The sequence below is a fragment of the Pezoporus flaviventris genome, unplaced genomic scaffold, assembly GCF_033815535.1.
Source record: "Pezoporus flaviventris isolate CSIRO_AGI_PZ_B2104156 unplaced genomic scaffold, CSIRO_AGI_Pfla_v1 ptg000097l, whole genome shotgun sequence".
NCBI classification, from domain to species: Eukaryota; Metazoa; Chordata; class Aves; order Psittaciformes; family Psittacidae; genus Pezoporus; species Pezoporus flaviventris.
The window spans coordinates 5568883-5593865 of NW_026892645.1; the positions used below are offsets into that span (position 1 = coordinate 5568883).

General features: G+C 41.9%; 1 protein-coding gene across 18 annotated transcripts in view; it reads left to right on the forward strand.

Annotated features, from left to right (window-relative positions):
* Positions 1–24983, forward strand: part of FNBP1 (formin binding protein 1) — a 92501-nt gene that overhangs the window by 48574 nt on the left and 18944 nt on the right. For 6 of the 18 annotated variants that reach the window (XM_061476968.1, XM_061476969.1, XM_061476970.1 and 3 more), the window contains exons 5-10: positions 436–498; positions 1227–1331; positions 14078–14206; positions 15152–15298; positions 20406–20603; positions 21957–22139. In XM_061476968.1, the coding sequence (XP_061332952.1) occupies positions 436–498; positions 1227–1331; positions 14078–14206; positions 15152–15298; positions 20406–20603; positions 21957–22139 (825 nt within the window). Of the gene's footprint in view, positions 1–435; positions 499–1226; positions 1332–14077; positions 14207–15151; positions 15299–20405; positions 20604–21546; positions 21574–21956; positions 22140–24983 lie in introns of all 18 variants that reach the window. The other 12 variants (XM_061476981.1, XM_061476983.1, XM_061476985.1 and 9 more) reach the window with 4 other exon arrangements.

Here is a 24983-nt window from a genome sequence, read left to right on the forward strand (position 1 = left end):
TGAGTCTGAATGAAAATCAGGAGCAACATCAGTTGTCAGAATGTGCCAATCAAGGGCATCTTGGTAAATGCCATGTGAAGAAAGATTTTAATTTGGCGCTCGCTTTCAGAGACCAAAGAAACAGTCTTCAGACGAAAGTGCTTCAGATTTTGTGGTATGGGAAACCAGTAATTACGAGATACAGTGAACAATGCAAGGTAGAATTGCTAAAGGGATTAATTAGCCTTAGTCTAACTAACCATTATAATGGATGCAAATATACATCTGCAGCCTGCTGAGACATCAGATACTCATCATACACCTGCTCAATTCACCAGCGTTGCAGAACACAGCTGCCAGAAGCATTGCTGCTTGTTTTCTGCAATTCCTCGAGTGTAATTGGCTGTTTGTTCTTTTGTCATTCAAAATGTTTGCTTCTTCTCTTTTTCTGAACAGCACTTCCACGATGGCAGAAAGGCACAACAACATATTGAAACTTGCTGGAAACAACTTGAAGCAGTAAGTGGAAACTTCCTTAGATAGCGATTTTAAGTCATTTTTATACTATTTTCATGGAGATGGTTCCAAATGTTATATTTGGAATGGCAAGGGTGTATGGATAAGAACTGTAGAAATGGGGTATTTAAAACTCCACTGTCTTAAATACACTGGTAGACACAAAAAAGCTTGGTTTAATAGCACATTTGGCTTTCTGTGGGATTTATGTCTATCGTGAGTAGCATTTCATTTGGTATGACTTGAAAAGTGTGCTAAGCATTGCTGGAAATGTGGAGTCCCTGAGGGTGCTGTTTAGCTGTAAGCTGAATAGCTTCATACTGCGTGAGGAAATGGAACGAGACCATCTCTTGAGATGCTGTTTCTCAAAAGTAAATACATTGGAATTGTCATTCATATGATGAATAAAAAGAGAGACTGTAAGTGGAGGGAAGGATAAAGAAAGGGGACATCAGAAACCAAAAGTCTGACTTGTAAGTGTATGGATCTTATTAACTCCCTTGTGCATTATAAGAATGAGGGAGTTAAGTGTAGGGAGGAAGTGATCTTGCCTACAAGAGCAGAAGAAATGCCACCAGGGAAAAACATATAATACTAATGATGCTGGTAGAATTAAGCAGCCTGAAGAACAGCCTAAACTGACATACAGTTTAGGGGCAGGTATAGATTTCAGGTAGATTTTGGTATTGTGTTTCTTTCCCATAATGAAGGTTTCTATTTTTCCTTTCCAGAGTAAAAGGCGGTTTGAGCGTGATTGCAAAGAAGCTGATCGAGCACAGCAGTATTTTGAGAAAATGGATGCTGACATCAATGTTACAAAAGCAGATGTTGAAAAGGTAAGCCAAAGGGTGGAGAGGCTGTTTGTAAATAGATTTGATGGGTTTAGCTCCTCACTCCCGCTGGTAGGATAAACCCTCTGGGGCTTAATGCTTCATGTACAGTCTGGAGGGTAATTAAAAATAGGGAGATCTTTGCAGAGACCTTGATTTGCATAAAGATTCTAAATGGACACAGTCAGTTTTCTTCAGTAGGTGATATCCAAGTTTAGCTGTCGTGGCTCTGAATGAGTTTATGCAGAATAAGCTTTGTGTAATCCCAGATTGTGACACAGTTGATTTTGGGGGCTCTCTGGGGGGTTCTTGCAGTTACCACACATTGTCGATTGCTCTGATCCAGGTAGAAGTGAGCTGCCTTTTGAGCAATGCTTTGAAGATGTCCTGATGTCACTGGTTGCAATGAAGTGTGACCGGGATTGTTGTTCCTGGTGCTAGGTTCACAGCAGGACGCATTTTGATGTTATGCAGAATCCTGGAATTCATGCTTGTCACAGATGGCATGTAGCTTTTTATTTCTTAGTTGCTGCCTGGTTGCAGAGTCAGTTGTGGCTTTTATACATTAAAATGGTGCTTAATATTAAGCATGTATTGCTGTTTCAGCATGTATGTCTTGAAATATTTTCTTTCTTTAGTTTGATTCAGGATTGGATATGCAGAAGGATACTTAAAGTTTAAGCATTGAAGTCCAGTGATGTACTTTGTAACTGAAGGAAACAATGGAGAGAAAGTGTGCTTAAATTGGTTCTCCTTGGTGTTATGCATCTGCTCAGAAGATGCAGTAAGGTTGATCAGGAGCATCACATTACAATATATAAGGGCCGTTTTGTACTGAGTCATATAGGTAGAAAATAGCCAGAACGTTTGAAAAGGTTTGTTTCTTAAGAAAAGCCAAGGAAAAAAAGCTGAAGCTTAAAATATACCGAAGTGTTTTGTTGCAGGGATAGGAAAGGAAACTGAATTATAGGTAAGGAATCTGTTCCAGTCCAAGATAACCCCTGTAAAATGCAGCTTTAGCTCTTCAAGAGTTGTTTTTCATTCTGTTCTCAGTTAATTCCATCCTGGGAAGCTATCAAATACAAATTTTTCTATACATCTGTGTGATCTTAAGATGCTTCTAGTACACTGAGCATCCAGGAGGTAGCAGATAGCATCAAGGATGCTGTTAAAAATGAGGACAGTAAATGAACAAGCAGCTCAGAAAACATCCCCAAAGTGCTATTGCACATCAAAGGAAAAAAATACCTCTGTGGTCTTGTAATTTGCTTAGCTATTAGTTGTAAATTCACCATGCAGATTTGATCCTTTGTTGCCTTCTGGATTTACCGGGACACTTCACAGATGAATGCCGGCTTGTTACAGATATAACACCACATGTGGGTTTTTCTGAGAGAGGAGGATCATCTCTGCTTTATCTGTATAAAGTGGTTTTAGAATACAGGGTTTTTTTATAGATAAAATTAGGACTTGCCCTAGATTCTTTTTCAAAGCTGAGGCCATGTCAAAGGGACGCAGAGACATGAAACAAAAGAGGCCTGAGTTTCCTTAGTTCTACATCCCTTTGTAAACCTTACCTTTCCGGTAAGAGTGAAAGGCTGTGTATTAGCAATCTGATAGCATTAAGTAAATTCTGGGAATCAATCCCTACACTGGGGGGGGGGCTTCCCTTCTAAATTTCTCTAGCTTTTTTATTATATACATTTGTTAGTTATTGTGAAATGAGGCTTAGTGGTATCTCTTGCAGTTTTGTGTGTTGGCTAATCTCAGGAGAAGACATTGGTCGACTTTCCCATCAGCGGGGTAGATGGAGAAGGAAAAGGTTATCAAAACGAGTGGAATGTGAAATAATATTACTGAACAGAGAGAACAGTGTTTTCCAAGTGCATGTGCTAGGCCGGGTTCATCCATGTCAGGCTGTGAATAATGCGCTTTCTTTGCTTCCCTCTGCCCGTGTGACTGGGACCGCTCTGACATAACTCCCCAGTGCAGAATAGGACATTGTTGGACCCAGCGCCACTGCCAGGGCAGCGCTCACCAGCTCGCTCCAGGGACATGCAGAAGCTGCTCAACTTCCAATGAAGCAGTCTGATGACTTTCACCTCCTCCTTCTATTGCAGAGGTTCTGATTTCTCTTGCCCCTTATGGGTTGGCTGCTGCACTCCTGCTCTCAAAAGCTCCCAGAACTCTGTCTGGCCAGGAAAGCAGACAGTTTGGCTGTGTTCAGAGCCAGTGCTATTCACTTTGGCGGAACAAGGCGCTCTTCAAGCAGTGGAATCAGTTGCCCTCATTTCTTCAGCTCGAGATTGACACCTTGGCTACTTTAGCTTGTACCTGCAAACATGAGCAGACACTAGAGCTGGTTTTTTGCATCTTGCATTATAGAGTAATGGAATTAAAATTCGGCAGTGATCACAATGACTCATACAATCGAAAGAATATATAGCAGCAATTCCCTAATGCACTTAAAGTTAGGCTGTATGAGGCTCTGAAGTGCTGAAGTCTCCCAATATTTCAGTCCTTGTAGCCTTTGACAGATGCAGCAGCAAATGCTATGACAGAGCTGTGAGCTACCAGCACTTATTATAGTCTTGCCTAAGGGACAACTCTTGGTATTACAGTTTGTTCCTCTGCCACTCGTCTGCTTACTCCTAGCAAACTGTGACTTTCTTCCTTATTTCTCCAGGACTGTTTTGTGCATGGCCTCAGCTGTGTGCTTAGAGGCAGGGCTGGATATGGAATATGGGTCCAGACTGTTCCTGTAGGACCATCTCGGATTCAGTTTGCAGAGGGCACATGCCTTCTGTGCTGCTTCTGTGGCCAGGATGGGCTCAGTCATCTCCGCAGCCAGCCAGTCTGTTTGTTGATCTCTGTGAGAGCAGGGTGTTGAGTTTTGTTTCCTCCAATCTCCTTTTTTGGTGGCAGGAACATGGAGCAAAGGCTGTGTTCAGTCTCTGCAATGGTTGCAGTCTTTATGCAGGAGTCACAGAGAGTGAATTTGGGCCCCTGAGCTCCTTTCCTGGATTTGCTTGAAACTCTTAAATCACTGGCAGCTGATGTTCGTGGAGAGATGTTGAACTGCAACAGAAGGTGCTGGTTTTGTCAGTTCAGTTTAGCAAAGTCTGGGTAGGAGCTTACTGGGTCACAGAAAGCTGTACTGTGAAAACAGCCTCATAAACGTAAGTAAACGCTTAGTAAATAGCAAGTTGCTGATGCCAGTACTGGGAAGCCTCGTAGGTATCACCGTAAGCTTCAGCGTCACTTGAATCGTGGTGGGATGTGAGCTTTAAAGCTGTTCTCATTCAAAAACCACAGTGGAGCTGCTTCAGTTTTTTGACCATTTGGGGAAGCAGTCTGTGGCTCCAGCACAGAGCTGGTGTACATATAAGGAAGCACACTATTGTTTGTTCCTTCCCTTTAGAGCTGCAATCACTAAAGAGCTGACATCTTTATGGGATAATGTGGTACCCAGTGGTGCCTTTGCAGACTTGTAATAAGGAGGAAAAAAAACTCGCAGCACTCAGCTGGGTTTTCTGAAGGTTTATTTTCAAAGTAGACCTTGATAGAACCTGTTTTTAAAGGGGAAGTGGCTGAGGCCAACCATGGGAGGGGGTGAACGCTTTGCCTCTTGATTTGCACAGCAGTAAAGGGGAAGGACAGCAAGTTTGAAGTACCTGCTTTGCTTTGCTGAAGAGTAGCACAGCTGTATTGATGGTGTCCTAGGGACTAATTTTGCCAGAAAACAGCTTCAGCTTTGAGCAGTAAAAACTGAGCTGTGCTTGAGTTCCCAGAACTGCTGTCCTGAAGTCAGGACTCATCACCTTGTTCTGGTTTTTGTTCCTTTTATGTTAGGAAGGTTCCACTTGAGTGGTATTCAGATAAATGTAGGAGTGGTATGGATTTAGAAAGTAGTAGTAACAGATTTAGAAAAAGTTAGAAACCTTAACTTTTTTAAGTGAAGAAGCTTCAGACATTGCTAAAAAAAAATGCTAAAAAACACTGTTTTGTGTTGCTGTGGGGTTTTGATTCATCTTTAGAAAGTCTTTAGCCTGCTCCCAGAAAGGGTGAGCCTGTAGTAAGATCTTTTTCTGGATCTTGTGACATTGAGACATCTTTTCTGGGGCAGTGGGGTTTTCCTTCTGAATTTGCTTTCTTACATGCTTACAGCAGCTTGAGCTTGTTGCAAGTTGGCTGCTAGTTTGAAATCAAAATTACTCCAAAATTAACCAAACTTCTATCCAAAATTATTATTACAGAATTGTCATTCCATTCCTTCCTCTCTTCTCTGCCCAATCCCATGTCGTATCTAAAAGCAATGAATGGTTCTGTTCCCGTGCTGAAATACGTACAAGTTTTAGATGTACTGGCCTTTTTTTGGTTTGTTCTGGTTTTGAAGTGGAAAAATGGAGGGAAATGGAAGTAACCTCAAGCTCATTGCAATCTCTAGCAGCCTCCCCCAGTGCTCTGCAGCTTTCAAATCAGGTTATGCCTGCTCTACCCAAGATTTTTTGAGTCCTAGAATAGTTTAAGATTTGCATAAAGGCATAAAACCTTGTAATACAATACCACAATGACATTAATTCTCTAGTCTGTAAACATAACTGGAGAGAGATGCTGGTGTTTCACACTTGAAGTTTTATTTTCTCCTCTTTTCTTACGCCCATATTCTCTGGGTGCCCTGCATCAATTTCAATGCAATGCAAAGAGTCTGTATCTCCTCCATAGAAGACATGTCCACTTAGATTGCCCTGGGTAGTCATGAGTTGAATCACTGGCGAAGTCTTACTGATCACATGTAGAAATACTGCTACCTGGAAACTGGAATAAGCTGATCTTCTTGCCTGTGCAAACACTGTCAAGTGGTAAACTGCTTTTCCAGCCTGCAGGCTGCTGCACTGCAGGACACAAATCTCCTCATTGAGAGTTTACAAATCCTTACAGTGAAGGTTGCATTCAGCTGTTTTAACTTGAGCTCTGCAGAAATCTCTGATCTGTGTTTCAGCCCTGTCCTGCAATACATCATTTGCAGCATACTTTGTTGGAGCAGCAGTCGGGTCACAAAGGAGCTGCATGCGGCGTGCATCACCGGAACCCCACAGACAAACCACAGAGGAGGATCTCCAGCTTAGTGCTCTGTTGTTGCAATGTGCGTCACTGAGGTTTAGTCAGTGAAGACTGACTATCAGCAGTAAACTCTGGAGCATAACCTGAGATTGTGGGTGCTTGTCTTCTGCAGACCAGAACTACTTAATGGGCCTAGTTTCTCAGGAGGTGCAGAGCCATCTGCCCAGTGACAGTGGGATTTGTTATATCCTGTCTTCTCCCCACCTTGAGGCACCTTCTGGAATAATGAACTTCTCAGCATTTGGAAAATGAAGTGCCATGTAGAGGTAATGTTAGAAGGTGGACAAGCTCCATGGTGTTTGTGCCATTAGGATGGCAAATACTGCAGTGAATGGTTCCAGAGGCTTTGGTTTCCTATGTTCTGCTATGACTTTATAAAGTGGAGCAGCAGTGCTCAGTGAAACACCGAGGCAAGCTGCATAAGGCTCAGTACTGACATAGCGCAGGACGGCCTGGCCTGTGCATTTCTTACTTGGGAGTTAGCTATTGCATAAGATTTTCCCATTCTTTGCGTGCTGGTGTGAGTTTTACATACTTCGATTAGGCAGCTGCTTTCACTTCACAGGTGGAGCTCTATCAACCCTTCTGCCTTTGCTTGTGACGTGGGTCAAATCTCCCATCAATTCAAGTGCAGTCTTTTCTTGGTAATGTGATGTAAGGCCATTAGATTCACACTAATGTTATTCCTCTGGGTTATGCAGACCCCGAGCTCCTTCCTGAACTGCTTCCTTCCTAATGGATGATGCAGTGTGTGAACGCTGAAAGTCCCTCAGGACAGTAATTTGGATTTCTGGAAGAGAGAGCCTTGTTTACAACCTGCTGTCTGTGACATTCTGCATATAGCAGCTGTTTCCCTTTTGGAATCATGACTGATGGAAGTATGTTGATTTCTAGACAATAAGGAGTTAATGGCTGCAGCAGAGTGGCTGGAAAACTTAATAAATACCCATATGTATCCCCTGCATACACTGTGTTTGGTGTTAAGAGATCAAGGAACAGAAGTAACAGTCAGTGTAAGATAAATAAATCCATCTGAGTTTGTATTTCCTCTTAGCAGTACTCTTCTGCAGTAATGCTCTCCCTAGCAATCTAAGTTTTGTACCAATACAACTCTGCTGGGAGGTAAACTGCTAAATGAGCAAACAAGTTAGGGAGGAAAAGGGGTGTGGAGGGGAGGTTTAAGAGCAATTTTGAATTAAGGATCAACTGCAGCTTGAATCCAGGTAGACAATACCCACCGCTTGCCCCACATCAGCCGAGGAAGTGACTTTGTAGATGATCAGGTTTGTCAAGCCCGATTTGCCCTCTGCTGAGTCTGTGCTGGCTTTTCCCAATCATGTGCTTGATTTGACTTGTTACAGCCGCAGGAGGATTTGTTCCATAACTTTCCCAGGGTCAAGAGTCCCTTAAAGAGTGAGACTGATGTGCCTATAGCTTCCTGGATCTTCCTTTAAGCCCTTCTTGTAGCTGGGGGTGGCCTTCACCTTTTTCCAGTCTTCTGGGATGTCCCCCATCTCCATTCTCCATAATCTTTTGTGAAGTTATGGTCTCGCAACGACATTAGGCAGCTCTCTTTAACACCCTTAGGTGGATATGGTCAGGACCCATTGATTTGTAGAGGTCAAGCTTCTAATAACAGTTCACATACCAACTCTTCATTCACTGATGGCGAGTCTGTGTTTGCATCAGTCTATATTTGTGTTCCCAAGGCCTGGGGCTCAGCAGTGCTCACAGGGACAGAGGCAAAGAAGTGTTGAGAACCTCTGCCTTTCCAGCATTGATGGTGATCAATTCCCCTCTCCTGTTTAACAGTGGCAAATATTTTCCTTCTGTTTCTGCTTGGTAACTGTAACTGAAGATGTAACTGAAGACCTCTTTCCTTAGTTTTGACACCTATGGCCAATTTCAATTGGAGCTGAACTTCTGTTTTTCTGACTGCATCTCTACATGCAGTGAACTTGTAGTTCTCGATGGGTATTTGTCTATGTTTCCATCTCTGTTCTTCTCTTCTGGTTTTGAGCAAACTCAGAAGCTTGCTGTTAAGTCAAGGGAATCTCTTGGTCCACAGTGTGCTGTACCCATAAAGTCAGGCTTTAATGCTAACAAATTCATACGAGTAACTTCGACCCTGATGATCCACTCTGCACTGGTTGTGTTTGTAAATTCTTTCTTGGAGAGAGATGACTAGAGCTGTGCCCAGTATTCGAAGTATGAGCTAAGCCATCTATACACATACAGTCCTGAAATAATTTCCATTGTTTATTCAAGAGAAAATTTCCATTATTTATATTCAACACTTACATTTATACACCACAGAATTGAATTGCCTCTGTAGTACAACTAAACAGATCTCCAGAAATCATTTAAACCAGTGCTGTGACCTCCCTCAAGTCCACATAGCCTCTGATCTCCCCCTGAACACCACCTTCTTTTGTAATAAACTAGGCTTTTCGTGGGTATCCTCATGGAACTGCATTGCTCCAAGCTGGATGTTAGCAGGAATTTACAGTTTGGTCACCCAGAGTTTGGATGTTCAGTATTCATGCCATGAGAATGGCAGCGCAAGGAGAGAAACATTTTGATTCAAGGCAGTTATTCCACATGGGCCTTGGAGCTGGACACTGAGAGGTGCTTCTCGGGCACGTGTCACGGTGCACATGCTGCTGTTCTCAATTCTTATGTAAAGGTCCTTCTCTTACACAACATTTAGACTGCTCTGAGCACTTTGCAGACCAAATTGAGGTGGTTGGTTGGACGTGATAAAAAAGACAGATACATTTGGTTTATAAGTGGAAAATGCAGCCTTGAAATCTGTACAAGGGAGTCTGCGGCAGAACTGAGGTCCAAAGCCAAGAAACTGAAGTCCTGGGCTCATTCACTTAATTACATTTCAAGTAAGCTTTATCTGTCAGACTCAATTAATCAGCAAGAACCATCATGTTGCAGGACTGGTCCTATGAGTATAGAGCTGACACAGTTAGGGGAGTCCTTGTTGAGCCTTGTGCAATGTGCTTGCTGTGTTACTGTCCCAGCTCCATTAAACTTGGTTGTTTTTCTTGTTAGGGCTTTGTTGGTATTCTGTCCCTTTGATATATCTCTTGTTAGTGTGCACTTCTGTAGTCTGGCAGAATTACGTGCAATGCAACTGCACTAGATAACAGTTCCTGTGATGTGTGATGCTTTTCCATCCCCTGCCAGCAATTCGCTCATTGTATATTATATTCAGCCAGAGGATTTCAGGGATCCGTAGATTCTCAGATTATTTTCTAATGTTAAAAGGATTTTTCTCCTTTGTCTGTTTTGCACCCCTCATTCTATCTCCTTGCTTTCAGGAGAGCAAATTTCCAAACCTTTTTCTGCTTGCCAGTTCAGAGAAACCAAACTGGTTATTGTAAAATAGTAAACAGCGGAGCTCAATTTGGAGGCTATGTAAATGTAAGCCTGAAACCCTGGCTGCGTTTTGAAGTCCATGGCAGAATTCCCACTGTTGTTAATGATTCTGCAAACACTGCCAGCGTTGCTGCTGGTGCCCGCTCGTAACAGAGCGTGGCGATGTGAGGTTTGCATGGAGGGAAGACCAGAGCCTGCAGCTGAAAACTCTGTGAGCAATTGAAAGCATTCCTGAAATTGGTGAAGTGTTTCTGAGTCTGCCTTTATCATTAAGCTATTTTGAAGGGATTGGGTAGCTGAGATGGGGGCAGGGATGACTTTTTTTGTGTTTGCACTTGAAGCTGATCTTGGATTTACCAAAGACAGTTCAATGCTGGCAGGCAGTGGCCTGGCAGTGATGCATCTCACATGGTGTCTGGGTTTAACAAAAAAGGAGGGGTGGGGAAAGAATGGGAGAAAAGAGAGAAGAAAGAAAACTGCACCAGAGTTTTGACTGGAAACTGCCATTCTGGACACGAGCAACTGCTGAGAAGTTGAACTGTTCCACTTAGTGTGGATCAGCTGAATAGCAGCCAAAGCTTTTTTTTTCTGCCCTTTTCAGTTATTCATATCACTCCCACCATAACAGCCTCGAGGAGCTGCATTTTTTTGTCTGTGTAAACCCAGAAGACAGTGTGTCTATTGACCCTCTTGCTGTTTCTGGAATGTGTCTTAGAAAATTGTTCTCAGCAAAATATCCTTCATTCTTTTCAGTATTGGAGACTGAAATGGCAGAAATTGTACTTAAAAATTTCTCCTACTCTTAATCACCAGTTGTCTTTGATATCAAACTGGATGTAGGGGGAAAATCTGTATGCAAGGTACCTACACAAAGTTATTTCTTAAATACTCATAAGAGGCCGCATGTAATGCAGAGCAGCTTGCTGACATTTGCTCACACTTTAAGAGCCCACAGTACCCATCTTAAAGATGGCCAAAGGACTGATTTCAGATCAGTATATAAAGTTTTACTAGTCCTGCATGTTTGCAAGGCCTGTGGAGAATGAGATGACCTTGTTCTTCCTTCCTTTCAACAAAGGAGAGGATCTTTTGTTGCATTCCATGTACCTAGCCTGGGCATTTCTTACCATGGAGTGTTCCAACAGATTGTAGAACATCTGGATCATTGTTTCATGGGTGGTGCTGGAAATGGGAGGTATGCTCAGTCATCCTTGCCCAGTTAAAGGAGAGTGTATGTTGACTGAAAGCTGCCTCTTGCATCTAAAGTCATGGTCTGGTTTAGAGACCAATTATTCCAAAGTCTTTCCAGCTGAAAAAACAAAACTGTTCAAAGCAAATAATGTAACATTAATTCTAAAAAAAAAAACAACAACCCAAAATTACCTTCTCTGAAGCTCTTTGCATGCACAAGTGAGCAGGAAAGGTGGCAAAAACTTATTCTCTGGAAAGCTCAACTATAAATTACTCCTGAAATAGCTCCTGTGACTCTGTGCGGCTCCAGGCCACTGCGTCCATTACTCTGAATGTGAAGCTTCACGTCACCAACCCATTTTTATCAGCCTGTCCTTCAGCAGAGTGCAGGAACCAAGCTATGAAATACAGTTCTGTTACTCTTATCAGCATCACTTTAGTTTTAAGTGACATACTCAAATGAAGTCATCATAAAAAAATTAGCCCTTTTAAAAGTATTTTTAGTTTAAGATCCAAATACCTCATTGGAAAATATTTGAACTGTGTTTGAAGCTTGCCAAATGCATTAAGTGACCTGGAGAAACAAAGCATCACTGGGGCACTCATAGAAAAATTCTTGGGTTTGGAATGTTCCCAATTTTACTTTCTCATCTTATTTAGGACCAGTTCAGATTGTTTTGGAAACCAAGCATCTACTCCTGTATACAGTTAGCTCCGAGTTCCTTTGCTCATGTCCAGCCAAAGAGCTTGCTCTTGAGTATGAACTCTGATGGCTTCATGTTTGCTGATCTGCCTGGAAATGTGGAATAATGGATTTCTTGTTTTCCTGCTTCAACAATGGAGTCAAGGGACAAATTCCTGAGTTGCGCTACCCCAGCTGTATGAGTGGGACTGGGGCTGGTGCAGAAGCTAGCCAGACAATGGGCTGCTCTTAGGTAGAGGAAGAGAATGGGCCTCACAAATGGATATTGATCCATAGCAGCTGGGGCTTGAGGGAGGGATTGGGAGCCGAGTGTACGTTACTCTTCAGCTGTCCACCTTGCCATGGCTTTGTTTTGCTGTTCGTGGTACAAAGGCTATCTTGATTTCTGCTCATTAAATGTAGCTATCTATGCGTGTATGGATGATAAAGTTTAATAAGCTATATAGCAGTTGGGCAGAAAAAGGATTGATATGGCTTGTTGGAATTTCATTGCAGCACATAAATATATCCTGAAGTGATATATACATCCTTTACAGGAGTTAGTGGGCAGTTTAAACTCCTGGGGAGCAAGCAAAGTCTTTTACCGAGTTTATTTGGTTATAGTCAGTCTTTTCCATTTGGTGCTACTGTTTCATCTCCTGTTACACACTCAGTGCCCAGCATTTTCTAACTGCACTTGAATTATTACCATAGAAAGAATATGAGGGGGATCTGGGAAATTCCTACCATTGACTGTGCTTGCAAAAGAAAGAGCTGAACTGAGGTGAAATAAATTATTAGGTGAGTTGTGTGAGCTGGACAGATGGGAGTGAAACCTATTTCTTTTCAAATTGAGATTTGAAACCTTCTGGCAGGATTTGTTGCCTTCCAGTTATGATTACTAAAATGTTCCATGATTTGGTATTTCATGGATTTATTGTCAGGAAACTATTGTCTGCTTGGAACAGTTCAAAGACTAACCCCATTCTGAACTGTTTTTAATGGGAGCCCTCTTAAAATACGCTAAAATCATTTAGTTTCTCTGAAACACCCCAAATTAATGTAAATTAAATAAAATAACCCTTTTCTTAAAATGTTTTTTCTGAAATAGAGGAAGTGATTGGACCCCAACACTTTCTGGACATCCACAATTCAAGGCTAGGTTGGCAATGGAGGGTGGGTGCCTGAAAAATGAGTGTGAACTCAGGATAGCTTAGATTTACAAAGCCAAGTCCTGGGCTCACATCAGTCAATAAGAGAGCTCTCGTTGGAGCAAGCATTTGGTCCCCAGACATGGGGCACATGGAAAGGGAGCAGGGTGGGAGCACAGCTCCAGCTGGGTGAATGGGAAGTGGGAAAGAGGGGAGCTTCAGCCAGAGAATGAAGATGTAGGAAGGGAGGAGAAGGAAGAGTCGCTGTATGAAGGCCAACAGCAAGGAAGCAAAAGGCAACTAAAATCAACGGATGGGATAGGCAGTGAGGGAGTAAAGCTGGGCAGTAAAGCAGATAACAGAGGCCTTGGGAAACAGAACTGAAAGGGGAGGAATCTGAATATATGAAAGGGTCACTCAGGGACAGATTGTTCCAGGGAAAGAAGTGAGGTTAATAGTCCAGTGCTCTGCTGTGCTGGGTAGCAAATCATCCGTGTGGGTAAAAATAGGGAGGGAGTCGTGCCTCAGCTGCTCCTCAGGCTCCCCTTTCCTTGTGTGCTCCATGCCAGTGCTGTTCAAGGAAGTGTAAATCAAGGACGTTGCAGAGAGCACAGTGGGAGCCTGAGTTGAGGTGTTTTGTCATGATTATGTGAAATGACACAAAACCATGTCGGTTTCTTGGCACTGACCTTCCCCCAAAATACTGCTAGGCAACAGGTAAGTAGTTTATTAACAAAAAGCAGATGCCATCAAGACTTGTGTGCCTGTTAAGTGGGCTAGTAAAGGGGCAAACTTGGGTGTTACATGCAGTATGAACAGAGGTTGTTTGTGGAAACAGTGTGTTGTAAACCAAGAAAAGAACAGCCGCAGTGTGCACACTGCAGGCTTATGCTGAACATAGAATCATAGAGTAGTTTGGGTTGGAAGGGGCCTTAAAGCTCATCCAGTTCCAGTCCCCTGCCACAGGCAGGGATACATTCCACTGGACCAGGTTGCTTAAAGCCCCATCCAGTCTGGCCTTGAGCACTGCCAGGGATGAGATACAGATCAACTGCTTAAAAAAATCACGAGTAAACCAAAAGCTGAACTGTTCAGAGACCCATATGCTAACATTCCTGTGCTGTCTACTGGTAAGGATAGTAAGATGAGGAGTAACACAATGCAATCTCTTTCCATGTAGTATAAATTCTGTGTTTCTTTTGGCATTTCTTTAGGCAAGACAGCAGGCCCAGCTGCGACATCAAATGGCAGAAGACAGCAAAGCAGAGTATTCTTCCACTCTACAGAAGTTCAACAGTGAGCAGCATGACCATTACTACACACACATACCACACATCTTCCAGGTAAGGGTCACTGGCACTGCTCATAAAGTAGCTCATAATCTTTTGGTAAGAATAGAGGGGCATATTGCATATTGCTTCATTTCTATGACCCTGTCTTTTCCTTTTTGGTGATTTTGGTCACTGTTAGCAAATTTTGCATGCAATTTGCCAGCCCAAGAAATTGAGAGTTTGGTAGAATAGGTTGTCCCCTTTTTTTAGACTAGATACCAACTAATCAGTAATAAATGAGGAAGGTGACATTGAATTGGCATGACAGATTACAGTCATTTTTGGAATCCTCACAATCTTGCTCTGTTAAACTCGTGTCCATGCAGCTGGGGAATGAGAGCATTATTTGCATTGTTGGGGCAGGAGTCAGCTGGGCATCATTACATCTGTAAAGCCTCACAGCCCTTTACAACCTGTGTTCACGTCAGACTTCACAGATGTTTAAATATAAACCACAATAATTCTGCAGTAGTGAATGTCAAAGGGTTTAATGTCGATTATGTCTTAGTGGACCTAAAGAAAGACTGTAGAGAGAGAACAAAGCCGTCACATTTACAATGACTGACAGTCTGAGTTTGTGCTTGTCTGAACCAAGGAAGATTAATGTAGTACAGCAGAAGTTCTATATGACTGTTCCATTGTAATGGTTCATGAGCATCAGAAGTGGAAAATACAACCTCTTCAAGGGAGAAAAACTCACATGCTTGTCATCTGATATCAAATGATTGATATTTGCATAGCAAATACACGTTTTCTTATAACTGGACCTCCTAAGTTAAATAGACACCTCCTTTTGCTTCATGGTATTTTCAGCCAAGTGTCTTGAGATAACAGCTGCTCTAGTTTGTTCTCAAGTATGTTTAAACCATGAACTTTAAAGGATTCAGGGTAAAAAAAATTGGTTGAAATTGTGAAGTTAATCTTGATATTTGATCTGAATGAAATGTGATGTTTTAGAAAATACAAGAGATGGAGGAAAGAAGAATTGTGAGGATAGGTGAATCCATGAAAACTTTCGCAGAGGTCGACCGCCAAGTGATCCCTATCATTGGGAAGTGTCTGGATGAAATAACAAAGGCTGCAGAATCAATTGATCACAAGAATGTAAGTGTTTAGATTCTTGATTTTCATCTTTACTATTGATCACACAATATGGAGACTTAAATCCCGGGTCCAGGCTGCTGCACAGAAACTTCGCAGTCATAGAACTAAAACAAAGCACAGCTTCTCGTCCCAAGATGCTTTGTCTGAGGCAGGATGTGCTCAGATTATTTCCCAAATCTGCTTAACACCCAGAAATGCTTCTACTGCCACACTTTTTGTTTTTCAACCTATTTTTTTTCCTTCCAGCAATATTTTTAACTTTTACTAGGATAATGCCCTTCTGAAGTGCTGTAATTGGAAATCAGGCTTCTGTGTAGAATAAGGAAGATGGTGGACATAATTCCAGATAACTAATCATCAGTTCTTATTCAGAGGATTCTATCTCTAATAGTCAGAAAACTGAATGCTGCAGAACTGTCTTCATTCCAGTTAGGTTTATAATAGTGGAGGTATTTAAAGTATTGACTACATAAATTATTGCAAACAACTCTCAAAATGTCTGCTTTACTGTGAGATCTCTTTGCTGAGTTGAGGTATGCTAGCAATCTGTAAACGAGCTCTCATAAATCTTGATTTGTGGACATCACTGTGGGAGTAAAAAGAAGCCTTCCTGATAAAAAGGCCGATAAAGAGTTCAGTTGAGCTTCCTGATGTACAGTAACCACAAGGGCAAATGTGTTTTCTATTTTGTTTTCCGAGTGATGTGCTCTCTTTGTAAATGAAGTCTCTGCTTGCTCTTTCAGCCCTTCTCATGGATCACATTAGTGCTTCAAATACAAACAGCATGTGTCTTGCTGGCTGTTCACATTTCCCATACGTCTCTTTCACTGGAATCTTTTCTGAGCTATTCAGTGCTCAGAGCCTGGAGACTGCCATTAATTGGCAGCATAGGCCTGAGGCTGAAGTTCTGAAATTAATCCACTGCTTTTTGCTCAGCAATTGCTCTCACAGAGAGCAGCTTAGGAAAGTAAAGAATCCGAAAATTACCTTTTCAGGGTGGGAGAAGGGGATATGGGGCACAGATTCCCATGTTAGAACAGCATACATACACTTCTGGAGGTACAGCTTTTGGTGCTGAAATCATACTGGGGAGATTCATACCTAAACCTATACTCTGCTTGAATCTTCAAGTGAGCTCTTAGCAAACCACACAAGGCTTAAGCTGGGTATTTGAATCACTGTGAATTTTATGTTCCAATTAGTCTCTCTTGCACACAGACAAGTCAGATTGATGCCTCTTGTGCACCAGTATGACAGTAGAATATGGTGCCTTTGAGCATTGATCTCCTGTAAACACGCTGGTAACAAAAATGTATTTAACTAAATTTGTAATATTTGAACAATTACAAAGGGTTTAGAAGACTTTGGCTGGAAACCAGTTCTGTCTATAAAGGGTTATGGTTTTTTAAATATCATCAAGGATTACTTTTTTCATCTCCAGAACAGGAGGTCCTTCTGCTTTATAAAGGTGGTCATAGGTGCACACAGCAATTTAAAAGCTGCATTTTCTATATTTACATATAACACGCTGCTTTTGTCACTAATGCAGAGTGTTCCAGCAGGACTTTCCCATCTCACCCCTTAACGTTTGAAGAGGCAAGTTTGGGCTCTCTTAGGCTCCCATCAGAAAAGTTTCTCCTTTTCCTGGAAAGATTCAAATTGGAAGTTGTCTCCTTTACTCACTCATCTTTTCAAACTTGAGGAGCTTTGCCTAGGAAAATCAACTGGATCTGTGCTTTAGTCAGCCTTGAAAATGAGGTCAGATTCCAGGAAAGTTGAATTCAAGGACAGCTGGTGATAATACAGCCAGTACAATGGTGAGCAGAACCAAGAGCCTGCTGAGCAGGAAAAGCTTTGTGTGAAACTCTGGCCCACACAGACATGTGTTTCCCAGCTGGGAGGAGATCTCCAGGATCTGATAATCATAAACAAACTTACAGTATCACCAAACTGGCAATGTATAAGGTCTGACACTGTGGCACTGACAGAAGGCAGTGATGCATTTGGTGTTCTTATTTAGCTGTTGGTATACTTCGGTTTTATTTTCCCTTTTTCTACCCAGCTCTCACATACAGAGCTACTGAAGAAGGGGAGAGATTCAATGAAAGCTCTGCTCTTTGTGCAGTAACTTCAGTTCAGACACCAGGGCGTTAAATGAACAACCACAGCTTATACATATGTATTGGTAAGAAAGGAAAAGTAAGAAATCGGAGGAAAGACCAATTCCAGTAACCTACCTCATGTACCAAATGTCAACTCTGGATGAAAGGATGTAAGAAACTGCAAGTTCTGCAGCGTTTTTTACTGTCAGTAGGATATTACCAGCTGATGGTAAAGCATTAACTGCTTAAAAAGGAAAAAGAAAATAAGAGCAGCAGAACTTTGCATTTCACATAGGTATCGTGGAGCTTTTTGATAATGAGTTTTTAGCTTTGGCTAGGTTCATTATAAACACCTGTCTGTGAAGGTGTGGGGTTCCAGCAGTACACTGTGGTTTCTAGCATGAGAATTGTGTTGTACAATAGTAAGGAAGGATGTATTTGTGTAGGGGCTTTGAAACTGGAAGTGCAGGCTACTAATAGGCTTCCTTTCTATGGCCAGCTCTGTGTTCCCTCCGTCTGTAGATGCTGTGGGATTCTGGAAGATCACTTTTCTTCCAGGGCCTCTCTTCCACTGGATAGTGTAAGAACCAGAATGATCTATGGGACAGATTTAATACTTCTATGCTTTCTGCAGCTTAAATATTACAAAGCCTCATGTCTGCTTGCAAAACAGCCCATCTTTCAGGCTTATAACTGAATTTGCAACTGTGTTAATAGGATTGCCTTATGCTCTCACTGAAGTGTATAGAATTCCCGTAAAACTGTCTGGATTTAGCTGGGAATCCTGGTTAGCCCTGCGTTTTTAATGCCATTATAAATATGCCTCTTTTTCCTGTCCTGTTTCTGACAGCTCTGACAACCCAGAGGTCATGTTGCAAGGGTAAGCTGTAGTGACTGCTAGGTGAACCTGTGCAGAAGACTCTAGGAGCAGATAAAATTAATTTGTTATGGACTTCCTTTGTTATGGAACTCCTGTTACGGAGTTCCTGTTATGACATTATCTCTGTGATATATAGAGTGTGCTGGTTATTTTTAACTCCATTGTAGTGGAAGGATGTTTTGGCTAAATGGAAGGAACACTAAAATTAAGAGGAAAAAATGAAAAGCTCCATAGGATAAAATACCAATAGGGTATTTTATATAACACTGTGTATGATTATAGTTTCTTTTCTTCCTTCTTCAGCTGCTTTCATGGCTATTATTAAAATCTCTCCAAATGTTTAGATCTCAGGAAGTTTTAGTGTCAAACTAGGATGAAATAATGGAAAGTGTTGTTCTACCTCCCTAAAAGCTGTGTATGAGTTTCACAGTGTGCTTGACAGGTTGAGGATCTTAAACCTTCATTTCCTTCATAATCCCATGAAGACTTTGGCAAAGCTTTTGGTGTCTCTGTGTTTTGCTCAACGGAGCCTGGCCTCGGGATATGTTTATATCCCACTAGATTCCTCATGAATAGCGTTTTACCTACGGCCAGAAGCAGAATCTGTGAGATGCCCTCAAAGAAACAAGCTCATCTTTTTTATCTGAACAGGGTGGTGATGCTCCTCTAGAGATTTGTGTGCTGTGACACAGCTTTCCTAAGAATCTTAGAAGTAAACTGTTAGAGCTGTATAACATAAAAAGCTCTCTTCCCAAGAAGTCAAGTAGATGAGAAGTATATTAAAGTATCTTTGGTGAGTCCATTAGACTTAAATGCATTTGGCAAGCTGAGGTCTGAATTTGCGTTTATGTGTAATTGTTTGTAGCCCTGAAAAATGCTGTGTATTGTTCTTGCCTTGATTTACCTTTTTCTTTTTTCCCTGTCAAAAAAAAGGAGCAAACCCACTATACACAGTATACATCAAGTATGTGTCTGGCTTGCATCTAGCACTCCTAGTAGGTGCCAGAGGGAACATGGCTTTACTGACAGTGCCTGGAGTTCCAAGGTGCTGGGCTGCTTGAATGACCATGGACTGCTCAGTTGTTAGGTAAAGTCTGTGAGAAAAACTCCTGCCATTAACTGCAGCTGAGTTCTCAAGCACCAGCTTGTCACTCTGTGGCAGTGTGATCACTCAGGAGCTGAGATTGGGATTTTCCACTGGTTTGCTTACAGCTGCGTGCCCAGCAGTTCTGTACCTTAAATCTTTGTTGTGAGTCACTTAAGCTTTATCTGTTCATTTTCTGAAGTGTGATTGCGTTTCTAGTCAGTAGAGTTAATAATAAGCTCTTAGTAATTTTCACCAGTAGACATGAAAAAACCCTTTAAAGATGTTTGTGTCAGAATTTTTTGTGTTTGTGTTGGGAATGAAACAAGGGGAATGAAACCATTGCTGGGTTGTGGTCAGGCTCAGGGGTTGTACAGCTCAGTGGAAGGTTGGAGAGAGGAGACCCGAGTTCATTCTTCCTAAGCATCACCTTTATTTAACTACAATGACCTGTCTTTAATGATAGTTATGTGTTAAATATTTTCCTAAATAGACCATATTCCTCTGCTTCTTATTTGTTGATATTTTGGGTAATGACTGGTCCCAGCAATACCTTTGCAAAATGGACTAGAGTTTCATAAGGGGAATGATGGACTAGCTTAGACTAAAGCTCACCTGCTCTACTTCCATGGATAGTTGTTTATTTAGATCTGTTATGAAACTGAGCTTGCAGCCTTTTACGTTCTGACTGGCATAGGTTGGAAACTGTCTGGGGTAGTGGTTGTGTTCTCACTTTATTGTGTGGGAGTGTTAAATTTTACACATTAGGTGCCTTGTTTTGGTAGGATGCTGCGCTCTGCCTGGGTTAGCTTTTCTTAAAGCACATCATGGTAGTCAAAATAGGTCCAAGAAAAGTGCCCTGATCTTGGAGCAGAAGAGGAAGAGCCCTGTATTGATCCTGTGCTCCAGGAGTAAGACTGATCACTGTGAGGACCAGTTGCCGCACAAACTTCCGTGTCCTTGTACTGTTTCTGTGCCACCAATGTGATGACAGCAGTCACCTGAGATGTTCACGCTTGTTCTGGATCTGTCCCATTCCAGGATTCCCAGCTGGTAATAGAAGCCTTTAAATCAGGGTTTGAGCCCCCAGGAGACGTTGACTTTGAGGATTTCACGCAGCCGATGAAGCGGACTGTCTCGGAATCCAGCCTTTCCAACTCCAGAGCGGATGGGAAGTCTGAGCCGAAGTTTGGTGGCAAATCCAAGGGCAAGTTATGGCCATTCATCAAGAAAAATAAGGTACTGAATTGCAAACCTGAGCTTGATACTAGTATGTGTATAGTCAATAACTTCTGTCTTGTGTAGTAACCCTGGCAGTTATGGTTTTTAAAGAGAATTCTAGACTCAGAAAGTAAATAACTGATGTCTTAATATGGTGTTTGCTGTAGTCTCTGGTTTCTTTATATCTTTAATTTTTTTCTTCTTGTAGAATTTCTTTAATTATGTTGCAGTTTTTATATTAATTTAACTTTAGTTGTCACGTCTCTGCCATGGTCCATTTCTGTTCCTAACTCAGAGAAGGACTTGTATACCACTTACCTAGTGCCATGTGTGCCAACTAACCTTGTTTTGGGAAGCTTTAATGTGGCATTACTGTTTTGACACTTCTAAAACTCTCCTTAGCTTTTCATTTGCGTTATCTTTTCAGTCTGTGCACTGGGTTCAGTTGGGTGGCTGGGAACAAGGAATTGCTACGATTCATTCTTAAAGCACAACTAATGGAGCATAACTAAACTGAGCAGTTGACTTTTTAAAGGACCATATTAACTTATGTATCCATTAAACCTTTTTCATTTCACTGTCATATTTTACACCATAATGCATGGCAGCATTTATCTGGGGTTACCAGAACGTCTCAGGGTGAATGGACTGAATCAATTTTCAAGTAACACTGATGGAAGCCCAGAGTAGCTTCATTGTTTGGATCTCACCCTTGCTCTGAGCCTTACCAAGCCACTTCTAATTACAGTCAAAAAGTCTGCCTGTTTGAATGGGTCATTCCTGTTGTGCTGGTATAAGAGAGAACTCTGCTTTCTGGGGCTTACATCAGTGTAGCCAGAACCAAAACCCAGGACAAGCTCCTGAGCAAATTCATAGAATCATTTGTGAAAGTGAAGTGTGATGCACACATTGCTGAGGTATGATTTGGAAGCAGGAAGGAATGTGGTTTGTTGTTTTCCAGATAATAGAAACGCTACTGGGCACTAAGGTACCTTCCTTATCTGATCCATTTAAATTCAGGTATTTGAAAGCTCTATCCATATGCATTATTCCGAGCTGTCCACAGAGCAGAACAGGGCAGTTTATGGGGATAGCACTGCATGGAAGAGTCTGCATGAGCTTCCTGTCAAAATACGTCTGCGTCACTCTTCTGTTGCATCACTTACTAAAACTTTCATTTATCGCATTCTTCATTTAACACAACTTTAAATACTGCTTTCCCCCTCTTTTGAACCATGGCCTTTAAAATTTAATTATTTAATTGTTTTTTTCTCTGGATTTCAAATATTGGTTTTGATGCTTATTTTCGTTTTGTGTTTTATCCTTTTATTTTGGTTTTTATTCTATCACTTCTCCATCTCTTATACGTAGCTTATGTCCCTTTTAACATCCCCCCATCAGCCCCCTCCTCCTCCCCCTGCCTCTGCCTCACCCTCTGCTGTTCCCAACGGCCCCCAGTCTCCCAAGCAGCAAAAGGAACCCCTCTCCCATCGCTTCAACGAGTTCATGACCTCCAAACCCAAAATCCACTGCTTCAGGAGCCTAAAGCGTGGGGTAAGTTCTCCTCTGGATACCTCTCTCTCTCTCTTTTTCTTTCTCCTTTCTTTCTTTCTTGCGCTTTTATTGCATGTTCTGTTATGTAAAAACTTGTTTTGTTTTGTGAATGAATCCATTGTGTTTTATCATAACATGCAGACAAATCCAAGAAATCCCAACCTATAAAGCCATCTTTAGTCAAAACCCCCACAGTGAAACCACAAAAAGTACAGTTGCTGATGGAAATGACCCATTCGGGTTTTTGGAGGAGGAGGGATTGTCCAAAGTAAGGAAGGAAGAGCTAAACATTAAGTGATATTCATGTAGAAGTCGAAGTCATTAATTTGGTAGACCTGTGTATGTCTGGCAGAGTAGGTGTGGAGGAGCAGCGTTCTGAGGTTTACTCTCATCCTGATGCTGCATGTTGTCTGCCTTAATGTGAGAAGTTTTCCTCTTTGCAGGGTGGATTCAGAAGGGTAAGAGTAAATGAGGGAATACTTCCAACTGCAGTTGGTGCAAATTGGAGCATTTCCTTGAAATGATCTGACACCTCTTGCTGCAGTAGTAGGAAGATGACTCCCCTGTATTTTATGGCCATGTATGCTTCTGTGAGCAACTTCTGATCCAGACACTTGGTGTCGGCTCATGCTTCGAGTGCTGCAATGTTACCTTGCTTAGTCAGTCCGAGTCTTATGATAAGATGTGAAAGATGAACTGATTCTAGGTGATAATAAATTGTTCATATGGTACACATGTATTGTAACCCAGGTCTACATGTGGGTGGAGATTGGAGGGGGGGACCAAATTTAACGTTCCCTGAAGCTACCTCCATTGCAGTTGGCTCTAAATCTTTGGGGCTGACACTTCTCAAGGACCTTAAGCACATCCTGTAACGTGAAGTTTGAACAAGAAAGGAAGGTTGGAGTTGATTCCTGTAGAGAGCCAAAGAAATCCTGCTTCTCAGCAAGTGTGTCACGTCTGCCTTTGGGCCTCCTTGAGCAGACAGCAGGTTAAACAGTTTTAAAAGTGCCCACGGAAAAGCTGAATTCCTGCCATGCTCTTTAAACTCTTTTTCTAATTGGGTTTAAATGCCTTTCCCCCCCCCCACAGTTTTTATTCTTGACACTTTGAGTACCAATGAACTATCTTTGCTGAAGTACAAAGTTGAAAACCTTATAATAGCCAGTAATAGCTGCAAACAGTGGAGGAAAGACATTAACTGAGAGTTCGATAAACTTTGTGATGAATCATAGCAAAGCCAGGAAAAAAAAGTCAAGTTCCATGGTCCTTCCCTGTGCACATTAGCATGCAGAATTGTAGGCCAGAATGTACTTTTTCCGGGTATTTTCCATTAAGTCCACAGACCTTTTATTTGTTTCTGAACCAACTTTCACTTCCCAGTGCTACGATGCACACGGTTTGTTATGTTTTGTGTGCAAAACCTTTATTGGTCTAGGCAAGCTCCAAGCCACAGCTGAGATGTTCTGAGGGTATCAGGGTTTGGGTTTTATTCCTTCCAGATGCTGGTTTAGGCATTGTACAGTGCAAAGAAGCTGAAAGCCTCTGTGGCTGACCTTGGGGATTCACCTGGGTCTAGATCAGCATCTTGTGACACATCACCACTGGTCTAAGTTCAGTGTCCCTGTCTCCTTTGCCACTGATAGTGTAGGAAGTGTGGCCTCAATTTTCCTGGGTCAGCTGCTCTGTTCCTGTTGCTGACAGCAGCTGTGGCTATGTTGGTAAACCCATGTTGAAGTGTTTGTGTTGAATTCATTGTTCTCTTTGGTCATCTTAAGAAGCAGTAAGTAAAATGACAGGTTCCTGAGATAAAATAGTCCATTTTTCAAACAAAAAGATGACTTTTATCATCCCAGAACCTTGCACATTGTGCACATGCACCATTAAAAAAGTGCTGGCATAGCAGGGCTTTGACTCCTGGGTTAAGGTCCTTAGAATTATTTCCTCCTATAAAAAAAATTACAGGAAGGAGACACAAGTGTTCAGTGTTTTAGAAGGTTTTTCAGAGCAGACACTAACAGCAAGGAAGTGATTACTTTAAAAAGCCCAAATTCTGCTCCAGGGACTGCACTGACATTTAGGACTGGAGTTGCATAAAAGTAGAGCTGATTTCAGTGGGGAACTGCAGTGGTTAGTTACAAAGAATTGAGAACACTGCTGTAAACAACATTGTCTCATCTGGTTACAGACAGTACATGGAAAAAAAGATGTTTTCTATCGAGTGGTTTTCTGCTGTTTCTGAGGGAATTGCCATGTACTGGGACTTTCAGAACCTAAAACCATCACATTTCACTGGGGAAGCGGGAAGTTTCTAAGTTGTCCAAAGGCAGGTTCTGTAAGTTTTACCTCCTTCCCTCAGTTGCAGTTTGGCTCAGAGCATCTTCTCTCAGTGGCTTTTATGGGGGGAGACAAGTCTTTCAGTTCTGCTTCTGCAGCAGCAAACCTGAAGGATGTGCCAGGTAGTGGCTGTCTTGGTGGGCACGTGGCACTTTCTCGTGGAGAAAAAGACAGTGCTGAAGGTGGTTGTGTTGTGATCTGGTGCTCCAGTAGTGCCATTCACAGAGCAGAATAGTGAAGAGGGTGCTGGGTATTTCAACCGTGATTGGAAAACACTAGTTTGCAGTTCCATGGGCTCTTCACAAGTGTGTATTTCAAATGCACAAATTCTGATTTAGTGAGTGTTTGGCCATATAAGCAATTATAACTATTTGCTTTAATATTTCCTGAAGCAAGGCTGTTGTCTTATTTATTAATGATCTGAGAAGTCCAAGCAAGTCTTAAATTCTGCATACCCATATTGGCCTGAAAGGTGAAGTAATGACAATTTCCTGTAGTCTTCTCTGG